General features: G+C 32.6%; 2 protein-coding genes across 2 annotated transcripts in view; one reads left to right on the forward strand and one right to left on the reverse strand.

The window, feature by feature from the left end:
* Window positions 1–248: 248 nt before the first annotated feature.
* On the forward strand, window positions 249–5,507 carry Noc2 (Nucleolar complex protein 2). Its single transcript, XM_072538430.1, has 8 exons — window positions 249–585; window positions 917–1,182; window positions 1,302–1,491; window positions 1,544–1,710; window positions 3,520–4,185; window positions 4,423–4,638; window positions 4,841–5,144; window positions 5,240–5,507. The coding sequence occupies exons 1-8, from the start codon at window positions 348–350 to the stop codon at window positions 5,428–5,430; spliced, it is 2,238 nt and encodes a 745-aa protein (XP_072394531.1). The 5' UTR covers window positions 249–347; the 3' UTR covers window positions 5,431–5,507.
* Window positions 5,508–9,630: 4,123 nt separating this feature from the next.
* Window positions 9,631–16,268, reverse strand: part of RhoGDI (rho GDP-dissociation inhibitor) — a 28,530-nt gene continuing 21,892 nt past the window's right edge. Inside the window, exons 4-5 of the mRNA XM_072538431.1 lie at window positions 15,670–15,870; window positions 9,631–13,112 (exon numbers count right to left, since the gene is read on the reverse strand). Coding sequence (XP_072394532.1) covers window positions 15,671–15,870 — 200 coding nt within the window. The 3' untranslated portion in view covers window positions 9,631–13,112; window position 15,670. The remainder of the gene's footprint in view (window positions 13,113–15,669; window positions 15,871–16,268) is intronic.

A 16,268-nucleotide genomic window follows, 5' to 3' on the forward strand; every position in this document is an offset into this window, starting at 1 on the left:
GAAAATTAAACTGATGTGAAGTTAGCTTTTTTAGTAACTTATCCCACAAATATACCCGAATATTAACGAACGCACTTGTTTTTTATTGCATATGATTCAGTTTACTTTTCAAATATAATTACTATTTTATTCCCTAATTTAATTTTACCTTTGTTTATTCCTTAAACATTTTTTCGATGATTTTTCCAATAGCTGCATTCCATTCAGTAGAGTCTTCCCTACGAACAAAGCCAACTTCACACCGTGTATAGCATGTGGTAATTGACAGATAATTATAGGTTATATATTTGTGTATTAAATACAAATTTTGTATAATTCACATGTTAAAATCTATTCTTTTATAAATAATGGCTGCATTAAAACTGAAAAAGAAAGCAATGGAACAAAAAAAGATTGCGAAAAATCCCAAAACAAAGAAATCTGCCAAGAAAGTGATAGGGAATTCAAAGAAATCAAAAGAGAAGTTAAAAATTAAACAGAAACTATCTAAACACATTGAAAAAAATATAGATCAAGAACTTGAAGAAGATTCAGACGATTGCAATATTTGGGAAATGGATGAAACGTTAAGTGACAGTGATCAAGGTAAATATTACACTATACTGTAGCCCAACAATATTTATCAAAGAAACTTGTATTTCTCACCTGTCTGGTATATGATTATTAAATGTCGTTTGTGTGTTTTATCTTTTGGGGAATTTGATCAGCCTTGAGTTGTTGCCATTAATGTATATTAATCATATTGGAGCATTGTGGAATTTTCTAAAATAGTTCTATACATGTACATATGCCAATAGAAGACAGGAATTAGTACCTAAGACTTGTTGTTGTATGACGTGTTGTTACTTTTATCTGTGTATTGTGTGCCATAGACAAATTAACTTATTTATAACTAATTTACTGTAATACATTTCAGATGCAACCATAAATGATGATCAGGAGAACATAGAAGAAAGTGATGACGATGATTCAGCAGAAAAGCACAAGAGGGATCTAGAAAAATTAAAAGAAAGTGACCCAGAATTTTACAAGTTCTTGCAAGAGAATGACAAGAAATTGCTAGAATTTAATGTATCAGACGAGGAAGATGCGGAAGTAGGTGAAGAAAAAGAACGTGATGATGATGATGTTCATATGCCTAGTGATAAACTGTCAGTAGCAAGTGATGAGAGTGATTTTGAGGTAAGTTTTGGTACTAGTGTAATAAGCTGGAACGATGTCTACGAAGATGAAATTTATATCAATGAATTCTGCTTCACTTACTAATGATTGTGCATTTCCTTATTTTTTGCCTTTTTTAGGATGCAGATGATGATAAGCCAAAAGATTCAAGAGTGATAACTCTAAAATTATTAAAACATTGGCAAACAGAAATTCAGACAGATAAGAGTAACAAAACAATAATTGCAGTGATACATGCCTTCCATGCTGCCCTAAGAACTGTTGTAAGCGAAGAAGAAGATCAAGAACCAGCTGAATATAAAGTTGAAGGTAAACTTCAGATATTTTTAATGAAAAGATAGGTACAAATACTTCATTTTAGGTTCTGCTGTTTTCAATGGAGTTATCCAGCTCTGTGTGTTAGAATTGGGCCCAGCAGTACGAAGATTTTTAGGTTTAAAACCTAAATCCAAGCAACCTCCACATAAATGCAAGAAATTTATAAAGATAAAAAAGTATTTGAAGGGGTACTTTACAGATATATTAAAGGTATGTTATTGATATGATGCAAAATGTTCTTTGAATTCTACCAAAATAGTCCTCATTCTCACATTTATCATTTATATAATACAAAATGGTCATATTGCAAAGACAACAATGAATTGAAGAATCTAATATCCAATTCGTGCCTATTTATTTCTTGGGCCTATAATTTGTCTTATATGATTTATATTATTTTATTTCATTATAGTATAAAGGCGGGTACACATATGCGAGCAGAACTGTCCGCGAACCGTTTGTGAACGCTATATTTGTTAATTTGTACGATGGGACGGACCACTTGCGAGCTGTTCGCTCGTTGCTCGTCAGGAACCACAGCCTGTCGGTTTTTGGAACGAACACAACGAATGTTCGCAGAACTATAAATTGTGTCTATAAATTGTTTCTGCTAAGTGTGCGATGAGATCATTCGGTTTAACAAAATTGCTGAACGAGCGCGGCCTATTCAAAAGTAACGAGAGAAATTAATAACAGATAATCTAAACAAAATACCGAAATGTTTAGAATAACGAAGTAAATTAATTCTCGGTTTGTTATTAGATACTTAGGGTATTAATTGCTGAACGAGTGCGGCTTATTCAAAAGTAACGAGAGAAATTAATAACAGATAATCTAAACAAAATACCGAAATGTTTAGAATAACGAAGTAAATTAATTCTCGGTTTGTTATTAGATACTTAGGGTATTGGATCTTCTTCTTCTACGGCACTACAGCCCAAAATGAGCCTTGGCCTCCTTTATTTTTTGCCTCCACCCTTGTCTGTCTGTGGCTGCTCTTCTCCATACACGGACTCCTAAAAGTGCTTGTGCGTCGCTGCTTACTGTGTCTTCCCAGCGCTTTCTTGGCTTTCCAACTGGTCTCTTTCCCTGCATTCTGGCGTTCAGTGCTCGTTTTGGTAGCCTATCCTCTCCCATTCGTATCACATGTCCGGCCCATTGCAATCTTTGTATTCTAATGAAGTCTGACAGGGGTGTTTCCTTATACAGTTGATAGAGCTCGTTGTTATATCGAATTCTGAAGATTCCGTTTTCCCTCACAGGTCCTAGTATTCTCCTCAGTACTTTTCTTTCGAATGTGTCTAGTTTGTTTTTGGATGTTTCTTTCAGGACCCATGCTTCGCTGCCATAACATGCTATTGGCCGAATTAAAGTTTTATAGATTCTCATCTTTGTATTTCGGTGGACACTTTTAGACCGAAATATATGGGAGAGGGCAAAATAAGCTTTGTTTGCCTGCGTTATCCTTTTTCGTATTTCTCCATCCTCTGCTCCATCGGCATATATTTCTACTCCCAGGTATGTAAACTTTCCAACCGTTTCAATGTCATCTTCATGCATAATGTTTTGTGGGATTATATTTCTTCTCGTCTGTACCATTATTTTTGTTTTTTCTGTGTTAATTTCCAGACCTAGCCTTTTCGTTTGTGTTTTTAACTCTGCGTATGCTTCCTGTGCTCCTGTTGATGTTCTACTCATAATATTAATATCATCGGCGTAGGCAGCCAGTTGAACCGTTTTATTGGTCAGTAGGTTTTCTCGTCCAGTTTGCATTTGCCTAACCGCATACTCCAGTGCCAGGTTAAACAATGTTGGTGCCAGCCCATCTCCCTGCTTTAGTCCCTGCGAGATTTTGAAAAAGTCTGTCCGGTTGTTTTTTATTCGTACAAAGGGTATTGGATAGCCTGAACATAAACATATTTTCAATGAACTCTTCGCAACAGCTCACGAGCAGTTCGCAAACAGTTCGGCTCGCATATGTGTACCCAATATTGAATGCTTTTTTTTATATATTTCTAGCTTCTGCAAGGTGTTACTTCATCAAATATACAAACAGTGCTTCTAAAGCATCTGCATTATATGTCACCACTTTTAACTTCATTCCCACACATAACCAAATCCATAGTGAAGAGACTAGTGACTTTATGGGGAACCACAGAAGACTCTGTCCGAGTAGTAGCATTCTTCTGCATTTTAAGAATAACCAACAACCAGCAATCCACCATTTTGGACACAGTTTTGAAATCAATGTACATGACTTATGTCAAGAACTCAAAATTTGTCAGCTTCAAGGGCTTGCCTGTGATTAATTTCATGAGAAGATCTTTAGTTGAAATGTTTGCTTTGGATGTGAATTTTGCCTATCAACATGTTTTTTTGTACATTAGACAGTTAGCTATACATTTACGAAATGCCATAACTGTTAATAAGAAAGAAAATGTCCAAGCCGTGTACAACTGGCAATTTGTAAATTCTCTGAAGCTCTGGGGTAATCTACTAGCAGTGACTTACAACAAGAAGATAATGCAGCAGTTGGTATATCCTTTGGTGCAGATTTGTATAGGAACCATCAAGTTAATTCCCACTGCACAGTACTATCCTTTAAGGTTTCATATAGTTCAAATTTTAATGGACTTGTCCAAAGAAACAGGAGTTTTTATTCCTGTATTGCCGTTTTTGTTAGAGGTAAGTCAAATATAGCATTCTCCAGTGTTTTTACTATGTATTTGCAGCTCAACACAAACTACTTTTTGGTTATTGAATTTTCCATCCAAATTATCTGCTAATATTTATTTTGTAGTATTTATACTCAATTTAGAAATGCATGATAGTACAGTTTTTATAGCAGAATATTACAACAGTCTTTATAGAGATTGTTTACACCAGAAAAATTTAATTATTTTATTGTGAACATGTTTTTAGGTGTTGACATCCTTTGACTTCAATAAAAAACACAAAAAAGTGTCAATGAAACCTCTACATTTCACTTGCCTGCTGAGACTGTCAAAATCGCAACTACAAGAAAATGGTTCCAAAGATATGGTTATAGAAACAATCTATGGAATGTTGTTGGAATATCTAAGTGCCCAATCACATACTCTTGCTTTTCCAGATATGAATTTAATTTCAATTTTGCAGGTATGTGTATTTTGCTTTTAATATATGTGTATAGAAATTGGAAATCTTGAATACATATTAATGAAAATATTGGACTATTAATTGGTATGTTAATATTATTTAGGAATTAGGTTTTAATTTTTGAGTTTAGTGTTACAGTCATTACTTTTGTGGCAATATAAATTGCTCTTAGATTTGATTTTTCAACTACTATTTTTTTTAGATCAAAAAGTTCCTCAAATCGTGTAAAAACCCAAACTATTCCAGAAAGCTGAAGCAAGTGTTAGAAAAAATTGAGCAAAATTCAAAATACATAGAAAATGAAAGGACAAAATTAAATATCAACATAAATGATTTCAAACAAATAGAAGGGTGGGAAGCACAGATTAAAGAAAAGAAACCACCGTTGACAGTGTACTACGAGAGTTGGGATAAATTGAGGATAGTTAAGAAGAACAAACAACTGACTAGTAACGACGAATTGGCTGATTATAATTTGCCAACACTAAAAAGGACTAAAAAAGATGGTGAGTGTTATTGGTTATTGAATAAAGGGCTTTTGGTAGTCATTTTTTTTAAACATACTGATTACATACTTAATTACCTTTCAAAAATTTTTTAGTAAAGAAACCTGAAGGACCTGTCGAACTGTTCCCCAGCGATTCTGAAGAAGATGAAGAAGAAGGTGGTAAACGAAAGCGAGGTAAAAGAGGAGGAAAGAAGCATAAAAAGTTAGCTTCATCTGGTCCTGTCGAGCCAGAAGATGATGGAGACAAGGATATAGTGGAAGATATTGAAGCAGATGATTGGTGATTGATTTAACTGCATAAATATAATTGTTGAAATATTTAATGTAAATCTTTTTTAATTAAACCTAAAAACAGTTTAAATAGTTTTTATTTCAAAATATATAGTCTACCATAACACTTGAATCCCTCTATACATATCTGCATAGTCTGAATGAATATTTGCAATACAATGCAAATATTTTACTAAATAACTGAAAATATTGGTGTGGAAGAAAAACATCAGAACAACATGTTTTAGAAAAGTGGAACAGGTAAATTAGCACAATAAACAAAAATAGGAATCTATCCTACAATCTACCTCTAAAAGCTGGTAAGAAGGCTTTAAACAAATTTTGAATAAAACCATCAGTAGAGGTTTTAATTAAATACAAGAGACTAAAGGCCAAATCAAAGCGAGTATCAAAAGAAAGTTAACGGAAATGGGATTCTTGGATTAAATTCTTCAGTAATATAACCGCTGACACACCTCCAATTCAAGTATGGAACAAAATGAAACCAATTAATGGACGCAACACAACGTATAAAATACCAGCTCTTATCCATGAAAATAATCACAGATGACCAGAAAATTTCTGATAACTTTGCACAATATTTTTTTGGAAAAATCTAAAAACAGAATTAGTTATGTACACTAAGATACATTAACAAAGTTATTAAATCTATACAATAAAATAGTTTCATAAAAGATTGTCCTGCAGAAACCATATACAAGAAAATAAGGCTAATTGTTTAAAAATATTTAACATAATTAAATTCCTTGCACTATCACTGGGACGTTGGAGAGGAAGTATTACTTAAAATTTACCAAGCTATAATCAGGTCCAAACTCCAAACTCGAATATGGAAGCATATTCTATATGTCCTGCAACTCTCTCCTAAATTCTCTTAACGTCATTCAAAACACATCTCTTCAAATTTGTCTTGGTGCCTTTAGATCTAGCCCATTCATATAGAAACCAGCGAACCTCCCCTGAACATAAGGAGACAAAGATTCCTTTTAAATTACTTTGCAAAGGTCTCTGCTAACCCCTAAAATCTAGCTGCCAAACTTGTTGCTAGACATACACAATTCCAGTCCATAGAAAAACCTAGGTTGGTATGCCCAATTGACCGTAAATTACACCAGTTAATTAACAATATAAATGTATAAAGTTTGACACAATATTCTACACTGATTCTTCCTACAATCTGTAGTGTACACACAGCAGAATTATATGGAATACATAAAGCCCTGGAAGTCACACTACAAAGCAGCAAACGCATAGCCATATGCACCGACTCACTAAGAACCTTAAGCTCGCAACACCCAATAGTTAATGAGGTACACAATCATGTCATTAGCTATTAACTTCGGTCACCTCAATCTCCATAATTTGGGTCCCTTCACATGTAGGTGTCATTGGTAATGAAAAAGCGGATCAAGCAGCGAAAAAAGCTAACTGTCCCAATTTTCCAGTCGAAAGAATACAGCTCTATCAAGACCTCAAATATCTCTTTAAGCAATATTCTTCTTCTTACTCTTTAGAAGCCATTCTGCTTGATCATTAACGGATTAATACCTCTATGGAAGGTTATCACTCCATCTTTTGCGCTGTGGTCCGATACTTCTACCGATTGATGATTTATCTCTTGCTATTTTGACGACACGGGTCTCCTCCATTCTGCTTATGTGATTATTCCATTGTTTTTTTCTATTTTGTGTCCATTTATTTATAAACTGTGCGTTACATTTTTTTCTGTCTTCACTTCTCTTTCGATCTCTCAGCATATTTCCTGTAATTCTTCTCGGTACTCTTATCTCTGCCGTTTCCAGTAGCCTTTGTGTTGTGGTTGTGTTGGGTCTTGTTTCTGAGGCATACGTCATTATTGGTCTTTACTGGCTTTATAAATTCTTGACTTCATCTCAGTGTTAATGTGTCTGTTTCGCCATATAGTGTTATTAAGGCATCCTGCCAGTCTATTTGCTTTTTGTACTTGATCTTTCACTTCTTTGTCCAGGTCTCCATAGCTAGACAGTTTAATTCCAGGGTATTTTATTTCCATTACTTGTTCAATACTGATGCCATCAATTTCTATTTTACATCTGGTTGGTTCTTTGCTGACTACTATTGTTTTAGTTTTAGAGATAAGATTGTCATATTAAATTCTTTTGCTCTTATGTTAAATCTGTGGACCAGTCTTTGTAGACTATCTTCATCTTGGGCTATCAATACTGCGTCGTCTGCGTAACAGAGTATTTTTATTTCTTTGTTTCCCATTATGTATCCTTTTCCTTTGTTAACGCTTTTAAGCAATTGGGATTGGAAAATTGGCAAGACCAATGAGTAAAAGCACATCCAAATATAACCAAAAATACGATCACCATATATCCCTATACAAAACAGAAGAGATAAAGCAATAATCAGAAGAATAGGTCACACTCGACTCACTCATGTTTACCTCAGGAGTTCTGGAAATCCACCAGTTTGTGAATGCTGTAAAAACACACGCCTTTCCATCCAGCATGTCCTACTTGAATGCAGTACTTTCAGTTCCATCCGACGACAGTATAATATTAGTGGTACCCTTAGTGACCACCTGGTTTAATGAACTCTTTAATTAGTTTTTTGAGACTGTAACTTACATAATTTGATAAGATATTTAAAAATTTTGTATATAATATATTAACAGTACCTAAACTTGTAAAATTTCAAATAATATTGTAAACATTGCTTTTAGTTTCCGCGCCGATGACCATTAGTTATTGAGACACGTAAATTTGAATAAAAAAAAACTGGTTCCTCTAGAAATAATTCTTTGCCTTTCTTTTAATATTAGACATGAAAAGTGTCCTCTTAGATGTCCTTCCATTATAAACTTAACGGTCTTATTTTTTTATCAGTGTCAAACTTTCTCTTTAAAAACGCGATGTGGTACTCCAGGAATGACCAAGGAGCGAGGAGGGGAAGCATAGCTTTCTTGTCGTCTACTCACGGAGCGTTATTTTATTTTATTAAGAAACACGGGTTATACCAACACAACTAATAGAACTGATAAAAGAATCTCTAAAAGTAGAAAGTAGAATCCGGATACAAAATGAATTAACGGAAACAATAGATGTGAAAAAGGGACTACGCCAGGGAGACGCTCTATCATGCATCTTGTTCAACATCGTACTCGAGAAAATACTGAGGGACACAACAGTCAATACACGAGGAACAATCATTAATAAAAGCGTGCAAATACTAGCATTTGCAGATGATGTTGACATAATCGCAAGATCAAGAAGAGAAATGATAGAGGCATACAACCAAATAGAACGAGCTGCACAAAATAGTGGTCTTAAAATCAATCAGACCAAAACAAAATATATGCAGGTAAGTAAAAACGCAGAAATAAGGCAGCCACAAAATATAACAATAGGAGAATACAACATAGAGGGGGTAAAAAACTTTATATACTTGGGATCCCTAGTCACGTCTGATAATAACGTTACGGAGGAAGTGAATGAGGAGGAAGAATGGAAGAAGGCGAAATACCAAACAAAATATTTAAACAGATGCCAGTAGGAAAAAGAACAAGAGAAAGACCGAAACTGAGATACTTAGAACAAATAGAAAATGATATAACAACCTTAAAAATAAAAAACTGGAGAAAAAAGCACGAAACAGATCAGAATGGAGAAGAATCCTGGAACAGGCCAAGACCCAAAAAGGGTTGTCGAGCCAGTGATGATGATGATGAAGAAACACGGGTGGGATTGTGTTAAGTGTGTGAGCGCGCGATCTGTCGTTACAGTAGCTTTTAATTTATCATACCTCTGCGCGATCCACTGCTGAGTTTGTAGCCGACGATAAAAAAGCTATGCTTCTAATAATAGAAAAACACAATATTAGTGTACTGTCAGATTATGGACAGGGAGTGGTACTACAGACCGCAGTATCCGTTAACTAGCTTAAATGGCTCTTTCTTACAATCTTTCACTATTCTATTAAGAGCCAGAGAAAACACTGTCATAACGTAAATAACATTATTGAAAGGATTGCAAAACAAATTTAGATGTCTTGTATGAAGTCGAAAAGAACTCTTGACTTCCCTGTCCCGTTGTAAAGATTGGTCGCTCAGACCGCAGTCTACGGTACATTTAGGTTTAGGGTATATTTTTTTGCTGATCCCACACATTCTAACAATTTGTCCCCCACTAAAAGATAAATAAAACACTACATCATGTAAATAACACATTTATTAAAAGGATTGCAAAACAAAAGGTAAACATATATACTATAAAGCACTTTAATGCCAAGCAAAAATTGACAATGGTAAATACATCAACTGAGTGTTCTCATCTGAAACTTTAAATTCTATTTGCCAATATTTTGATATTTCATATCGTTTTTTTATTGGAAATACATATTTTAATATATAAAAATATAGTTTTTATGGGTTTCGCGTATATTTTGTTTTTTCCCACAACTTCCTCTTTACGTCGTCAATAATATATTTATATAGTAATAGAACTCTCAATTTTACGATTCTATTATGTAGCTTTTAGAACGATATCATACAGACGCTATAATCTCTAAATGTTGCAAAATATAAGTTATCATTGTTTTTCTTGAAAACATTTCCATCATGTTTTCTTCAGATTTTTTACTATTTAGGATATTTGGCAACGCTGTTGCACGTTGTGCCTGAATACAATTTAAGAATCTTTTAATGACGTACTATAGAAGTTGTAAGAATTGCATCTTGCAGAGTACTATAAGTTTGTCCGTTGATCACTAAATAGTAATCAACATTTGTGTTATGTTTCAGATATACCAGAAACATCTGGAACTCTAGGAACCTTCAAATTTGAATTAACCATCTCTAAAACAGTTTACTATTCTGATATGATTCTGATCAAAAAGGAACTAACCTCATATATACCACAAACTGTAAAATTCTTGACAGTTTGTCACGATTTGTACACTTTAAGCATGCGCATCTGTCGTAGAGCACCCTCAGCTATTGGCAAATAGAACACGCGAGTTCACAGTCAGTTTAAAGCACACAGGGTTTAATAATATACAAAATAAATTTAAAAATCCTACATAACTGAACTTAAAACTAGCAACAATGATATTGCTTTTGATTTCACTCTTTTGATCCACAAATAAATTAAGAAGGATCTTTTTACGCTAAACAGGGTAGGCAGAATTAAGAATGTACAGGTGATTGCACTAAGTCATCCATACGTCGTCCGTTTGTGTATAAACATTTGGTGACTTTATCGATACACAAATAATTATAGACATACATTATTTTCTCTGAATTCCATTGCACGTTATGAATGACGTCATCACTACACAACCAACTGTAATTTAAAATTAATTCACTTATTTAGACTTAATATTCCCAATAAAATAAAATTCATAGAAAATATTTTTAAGTTTACCTAACCTTACATTTTCATTGTGACAATTTCCTACATTATCTACTGAATCCACAACATGGCAATTCTGAAATCGGATGATGCGCATAGGAATTTATGAGGAATTGATCAAGTATTTAAAAAAACTCAACTACTTTATTCAATAATTGTTTCGATAAAAAATCTATAAAATCCATGTTTTTCTATGGGCAATTTTTTTTTGGTGCCCAACCATAAAATCACCAAAAATACTGGATAAAGTATAGATGATCTGTTACAATCAGCAGTGAATACCAAACTAGTAATTCTAGGCAGGAAAAGCACCTTCAAGTATCTGTTATTGTTTGTGACAGTGTTCCTTAAATATGTTTAGTATAATATCTTCATTCACATCTTACAAACAAAATAATTATAGCATTTTACATCGAAACCAATTGCTCAACTGTCTGTTCAACTCAGTAACCATTGCTAAAGTACAATTCTTTTCGGGGGAGTTTTAATAACTACCTTTAATAATAGTATGACCTGAATTCATTGACGATAAATTTATATATATATATATATATATATATATATATATATATATATATATATATATATATATAAATGATATTGTTCTATTGTTTTTATTTTTCTTGTGATCGTTTACATGACAGTTCTACTACCAAATAACTCCAAAAAGAATTGTATATCGTTCTTAGCGATGTCATAAATAGTAATATTAAAATTCGTACGTTTTTCCAAGCTCCAATTTCAACTAAACGCGAAATACCAAACTAATAATAAAATGTAAGTATTATACACAACTTAAAAAATAAATACAAAAAATAATACTTAAATAATGTGAGCAACAACATACAGTTCTGTTTATTTACTCTTTTCTGTTAAATATGTATCGATATACAGTTAAATTATCTTGAAATCACATTAAAACTAAATTATTTCTGGATGTAGTCTTCTATTTCCAATTTTCCAACTATTAAAAAACTATACGTATGGTAGGGGTGAAACAAATCGTTATTTTTCATGATCCGATTATCTTTGAATGAAACAAATCGTTATTTTTCATGATCCGATTATCTGATTGACCTCCATTTTAGTTCAATTACTTGATTAACCGATTCCAGTCAAGACCAGCATTTGCGATTATCGAATCGTGCAACACATTTTTGTTTATACTATAAAATTCTTGTGTAACGTTGATTTCTCCATCTTAATTTGAAGCTTTAACTTCAGTAATGATTCTAATATAGACAAAAATTTTAATTCAATCGCTAAATAATTCCTGGATGTAGTTTTTCCATTCTGAATTTACCATGCTTACAAATATTTTAAATATTTTAGAGGTAGAGAAAGTCGTTTCTTATGATGATTTGCTTATTTCCTGGAATCCGTTCCTTCAATTATTTTACTTCACTGATTCTACTCAAGACCAACACCATCGATTACCGAATCGTACGACATATTTTTGTTTATAATATAAAATTATCATGTAAGGGAGTTTTTTCCATCTTAATTTGAAGTTTTCAATAAAGTAATAACTCAAATTAAGTTTAAAAATACTCTAATTCAATCACTAATTAATTCCCGAATGTATTTTTTCCAGTTTGAATTGACCATAATCCAAAAATATTTTAGGTTTGGAGCAATTCGTTTTACGTATTGGAGCAATAACGACTCCTATGAAGTACTCAATTCATCATTAAACGTTACCTGAATGTGGTTTTTCTGTTTCCGGTTTCCATTTAAAAATATAATTAAACATGTTAGAGGTGGAGCAAGTCGTTTCTTTTGATGATTCGGTTATCTGAATGGTTTGGGATATTAATTACATAATCTGAGTGATGCAAGCATAAAAAATAAATTTAATATGAAACAATTTATTTGAGAGGTTTGATTTCTATACAAAAAGACACGAAATATTGTCTATACATTTTATTAACAACCTGAGGAATTTACAAAGCCACAAGGTTAAGCACTATAGCCACTTACGACTTCCAATAAACAATGAATAATTAAACAGAACTTTTTATAAATATAAAATAAAAATAAACTTAAAAATATAAAGGACTATTTGATTACCTTGTTGGATAGACAGACCGGATTATATTCATAACACAATTTACAGTTAAGGCAAAATACTGACTCATTTTTAATACATCAGCAAAAAGTTCAAAAAGGTTTTTTTGGTAAATTTCTTTCAAAAAGGTTATACTTATATAAAATAGTTTTTGTGGCGGGTAAAAGGCTTAGGATTTAAAAAATACCCTGACTGACTGCTTACCCAGAGGAAACTGAAACAAAGAATAATTTGTACATTAACTAAAAATGTAGACCTGAAAATATAAAAATAATACTAAACTTAATTTGGTATTAAAAGATAACAATAAAGCACTGTCACGTGACACAGTGGGACGAAATGTTGAAAACGTGGCGAAAAGTTCTCGAAACAAAGTCTTTTATAAAGACGATTAAGTTGTCTACGAGAAGGTTGGCACCATGGGCACCCATAGGGGGGGGCAAGATGGGGCAGTTGCCCCCCCCTATCATTTTTTGGGTTTCGTACCATTAAATGAATTAAATGCTAAATCAATAGCACTTAAAATTTTAACATTTCTTTCAAAAATTGATTTAAATGTGGAAAAATTGGTGGGGTTGGGATTTGATGGATGCGCGACTATGGCTGGTCAAGAGGGTGGTGTCCAAAAAATAATTAGAGAAAAACATCCCAAAGCATTATTTTTTCATTGTGCCTCACACAAATTAAATCTGGTTGTTAATGATTTAAATACTGTTAGAGAAATTCAGAATTGTGTGGGAATTATTAAAGATGTCATCAAATTTTTTCGTGATAGTACTTTGAGACGTCGATTAGCACCAAACATGCCTTTGTTATCCGAAACTCGCTGGTCATCAAAATACAAATCTATTCGAATATTTTCAGAAAATTTTATTGAAATCAAAAATGTTTTAGAAACAATAATAGCAGATAACAAATTTAATTGCTCAACAAGATCAAGAGCACAGCAGCTTTCATGTGCCACATCTGATTCCACTTTTATAATTTCCCTAAATTTGATTTCCAAATATTCTTCTTTCTTAGAACCCATAGTAAACATTTTACAAACTAAATCAATAGATATGCTGGCAGTTAAAAATCATATACAGTTATTTCTTGATATGATAACAAAGCACAGACAAGAAGCGGAAACAACTTTTAAAACAATTTTTGAAAAGAGTACAAATGATGCCGAATCTCTAAGTATTACCCTTGAAAAACCACGAATCGCTCCTAGAAAGCAAACACAATGGTCAAACCATGCGGTTAATTCCGCTAAAGACTTTTTTAGAGTGTCATTATTTATTCCGTAACTAGATTCTTTAATTAGTTCTGTTGGTGTCAGAAGACAATAATCCTGGTATGTTATTGTATAACTTGCATCCCAAAAACATAATAAAATTAACTGAAGAAGACCTCGCCAAAATAATAGAAATCATAAAAAATGTATACAAAATTACTAATCTAAAAGAACAGGCATCATTGTGGCTCTATTATTGGAAAAATCAAACCAATTTACATGTAGAAGATATTTCAATGATAGAGCTACTAGATCATTGCTTATTTTACCCAACTATAGCCCAAGCTATAGAAATTTCTCTGTGCCTTCCTCCCACTACATGCACGATTGAAAGATCATTTTCAACTCTTCGAAGGGTTAAAACCTGGATTAGGTCCACTATAAGTGAACAAAGATTAGATGAACTATGTATGATGAGCGTTCATAGAAATAAAATAGAAAACAATCGAAATAATTTTATTAAAAAAGTAATAGATGAGTTTGGACAAAAGCCCAGAAACCTTCAGTTTTTATTTTCACAAGATACAGAGCACTAGCCTTCAATATCAAGTTTACTTTTTACGTTTTGTTGGGTTTAACATTTTACCATTTTAGATTCTATTGGGAAATTATTCGTTTCAATAAATTATAATACATACAATACTAACTGAAAAAAAATGTTAATTTTTTTATAATAAATTATAACAAATAAATTTTTAATTGAATTTCTTCAATTGTTTACAACATAGTACAAATTTTTAATGTCAAATATAAATAAGTTGGCACCCAGCGAAGGATTTGAAGATTGCACACATTTGACTATTTATGCAATTTCGGCTAAGCATGGTAGTAGAAGGGTGTACACCCTACCCTAACCCTTTCAACGTAGTACAGTTTTGAATATTTGTTTTAATTTCCTAGTAAAAGAAATTTTTCAATTCAGATATTATGTTACTTACATATTATTTAAACTACACTATTGCCTGTGTTGCATTTCGTATCTCAGAGTACCTGCTTTTTTTATTACTATTTTTTAACATCCTTGCTTAAAATTGATTTTTTTATTCCTACATAAAAAAATTTGTATAATAAAATTTGTATGTATAAAGTCACCATAAAATATGTTGTTAATAATTTTTTGTTTAAGATTACTTTTACTTTTCTGGTATTTCTTTACTGTTTGTAAATCATGTTTATATTTTTGCATTTTTGAAATCGGCTATTTTAGTTTTTATTAAGTTGTATGGATCAAAATAAAAATTTGAGTTGACTTGCCCCCCCCCCCGGATTTTGATATATGGGCGCCCATGATTGGCACTATTAAATTAAGGTCATTTACTTTCAAGTCAACAGCCGGACAGAACGTAACAATCACAATAATGTGATTGCAATGTAATTGTTTGTAGAGAGTCCACTTTGGGAGCATCTTGCATACACAATTGTAGTTTGTAACTTTCTATCAAATACCACACAAAAAAAATACAGTAAAACAGATTGTATTATTTGGATTTACCTTAATCTTTCCAGTCTTTTTTTATCTCGAAAGTCCACTCCCATTTCAAATGCTCGTTCTTGTCGTCGTCTGTGAACAACGAATGGACTGTGTACGTTCCTCTTGCAACCATTCCCGAGGGCGCGTCCTCGGCAGCAGTGGTGTAGGATTGTATTTCAGTCTTGGGCGCAAAGGATCCAACCATGTGTGTCATTTTATCGACTAAAATCGGTGATAAATGAACATTTAAGTAAAAACGAAAATGAATAAAGGAATCAATATCTCTGATAACAAAATTCGTCAAAATTGACAAAAGTATTGCTTGAATTACAGTAATCGTTGTGTATTATTTTAGGTAAACCATACAGGGTGATTCATTTTAAAGAACGTGGCTCCCTATCTTATCGGAAAAATGAAAGATCTGACAACAACACAAATACCATATATTAGCCTCACTGTATTTGAACAATTTAACACTGGATATAGTGAGGTGATAGAATTTAATGAGTAGAATGCTGATATTCTACTTGCTCTACTATCTAATTCTCTATTTTTCTCTCTAATTATTCTTGTACATCGAGTTGCATACCATAATTTATCTATGATCATCAAGTAATTTT

This window comes from Diabrotica undecimpunctata, chromosome 7 (genome assembly GCF_040954645.1).
Source record: "Diabrotica undecimpunctata isolate CICGRU chromosome 7, icDiaUnde3, whole genome shotgun sequence".
NCBI lineage: Eukaryota > Metazoa > Arthropoda > Insecta > Coleoptera > Chrysomelidae > Diabrotica > Diabrotica undecimpunctata.